Here is a 2,500-nt window from a genome sequence, read left to right as displayed (position 1 = left end):
TTCTTTTTTTTTCTCAATTTGTTTTCCGTGCATGGCATTCAAAAAGCCGAAGCGATTACAAACGAAACTGTAATCTGCAAAGCTAAAATTTCTTGCACCTTTTGAAATAAGAATAATATAATTTTTTCTGCAGTTTGCAACTAGAAAGAAAGTTTGCTCATTTGCATTGAAGTGTTTGTATTTTGGACAGGGGAGAGAAAGGAGAAGGAAGGCAAGATCATGTTTCGCATTTTCAGGAGGAATGGGTGTGGGGGCTAGGTCATACCAACTTGTTACTTTACACAAGTGTTGTCCATCTTGGATTAACTATTGGCTACAAAAACTTGAAAACAGTAACGAAGCTCCATTAAAAAAGTAACTGCAGCCATGAATTGTAAACAAATTTCACTTCTGTTCCTTTATGATGAATCAAACTCGACTAGCATTAATCTGACCTAATGGCTCGCATAGCACCACAGCGTTTATATAACGTGCATTTTTGGTTCGGTACAGCAATATCGTTTGCATTTACCCCAAATCAATGTTCCAATTTGGACACTTCCTCATATATTACTTCTCGGTGAGAAGTATACGTTTGTGCTTAGTTCCCTAAAAACTTTAAACAATATCTCCCAACAAACAATATAATAAATGAAGCTGAAGTTCATAAGGAGAATTTGAGACTCCATCGTGGCTTTAAAAGGATCGACAAATAGGATTGCTTTGTGCTTCGAGCGTTAAAAAACCTGTAAGAGCGTGACCTAGCCCCACTTACAATGCATCTGTGCGGTTCAATATAAAGGGAAAGAGCGAATAGGCGAAGGGGACTGACGGAAGAGACCCGAGGATTCATGGCAAGACTGGGATTTAGTCCCTTCGCTCTTCTTCTTCTTCTTCTTCTTCTTCTTCTTCCTCCTCCTCTTCCTCTTCCTCTTCTTCGTCATCGTCCATCTTCTTCACGAAGTCATCTAGTACAGGAAAAGGAAACGAAACAAATCAGTTTTATTATTCAACACATTGTGACAATGTCCAAATATGGTCATAGCGCGCTCAATATTCGTCGTGCGTACTCAACCGATATCCTGCGATATACGAAATTTTGTGTGTGGCGGAGAAAATTGTTAGTTTTTCCAGCTTTTTTTTCCAAGTAAGTATCATGCGATATTCCGCGCGATTTGGCAGGATAATAGTTAAATGTCGTCTTTATCAACGCCACTCCTTCTTTAGGGTGGCAGACTCAAGCTCAAAAAATAAGCTGGAAAGTTCCTTGTTAAAGTCTGCCGCCGTTTGCACATATAGCTGGAATATGCAGTACTGATGTGCTTGTCCATTCAGGGTTTTAATTTATGTCTATTATAATCGACACAGTCCAAAAAGGAGCGCTTAAAATAATTTTCCCAGCAGCCAAGACTTATACAGAGGCCCTCCGTGTAGCTCAGTTAACATCACTAGCTGACAGAAGAGAGGAATTGTGTTTTTTTATATGGGACAAAACGACACAAAGCGATCATCCTGTTTCACTTACTACCAAAACCCTTTATTAACAATTGTCATTAATTGCAATTTAAGAACAGTTCCGCAGCACTTTTACCCGTTGAACAAGTTCACTACCTAAGTGCAGAACCGGGACAGCAGAGACATTGTTTACAGTTAAATATTTTAATCAGTTAATTTAATAGTATTAGTATAACTAGATTAGTTATATTTATTATTTTACAACTGCGAAAGACTTCTTAATAAACCACATTACATCACATTACTATCTGGTTGCGTTCTTCCTAGCCTGCATACCAAGCGTTTCCGTGCGTAACCGCAGAGCTGTTGAACACAATCTTCCGCTTTCCGGTCACGCTCTTGCAAATTCTTGCGAGCGCCCTATTTGCGCAAGACCAAAACATCGAAAATCGTGTTCTTGTGCTTTCTGTCGTCGTGGATACGCTTGCAACGCCGGCTATCTTCTCCTCGGAAGTCGGGATGTTTACTTGTATCATCTCAATTGCTACTTTGAGATTTATTAAGTCAAAAGCCTGAAAATTGTATTTGCAGCTTGGTGTATTGTCACTATAACATTTAACACTTTACTACAACATTTAACAAAAGAAAATACGAATACAAGTCCCACCCAAAAATAGCGTAGCAAACCGGGTCGGGTGGAAACAAAACAGGTAATACATACAAAACATATCTACAGGCTGCGTGAAATTACGTTTGTGAAATTACGTTTGTAAGATTACTACACCTACAAATTACAAATGTAATAATATAAACAGGTAAATGGGTAATAACCGAAAGAATCAAGATTCTTATAATTACAAAGCAATCACATAGGGGACGTATGCTGCTCCATATGCAGCTCGATTGAGAGCCACAATAGCGGTTTGGTGGGGTAAAGCAAGGTCGAAAACAAAAAAGGTTTAAAGTAATGAGTAAAAGCTCCCGCTGCTCATTCGGCATACCTTTAGTACACTGATAATAATATTTCTCCTCTGAAAAACTACGCAGCATCCCCAAAATTAAGGCT

The 2,500-nt window shown here is 38.8% G+C and overlaps 1 protein-coding gene across 1 annotated transcript in view; it reads right to left on the bottom strand.

Moving 5' to 3' along the window:
- The window catches only part of LOC138004400 (transcriptional activator protein Pur-alpha-like), a 13,892-nt gene that overhangs the window by 187 nt on the left and 11,205 nt on the right, over nt 1-2,500 (bottom strand). The window contains exon 9 of the mRNA XM_068850902.1: nt 1-947. This exon is cut by the window's left edge and continues 187 nt beyond it. Within this exon, the coding sequence (XP_068707003.1) occupies nt 847-947 (101 nt within the window). The 3' untranslated portion in view covers nt 1-846. The remainder of the gene's footprint in view (nt 948-2,500) is intronic.

This window comes from Montipora foliosa, chromosome 1 (genome assembly GCF_036669935.1).
Source record: "Montipora foliosa isolate CH-2021 chromosome 1, ASM3666993v2, whole genome shotgun sequence".
Classification (NCBI taxonomy): domain Eukaryota; kingdom Metazoa; phylum Cnidaria; class Anthozoa; order Scleractinia; family Acroporidae; genus Montipora; species Montipora foliosa.
Note: the sequence above shows the minus strand (reverse complement) of the source record. Positions and strands in the feature narration are given on the sequence as shown.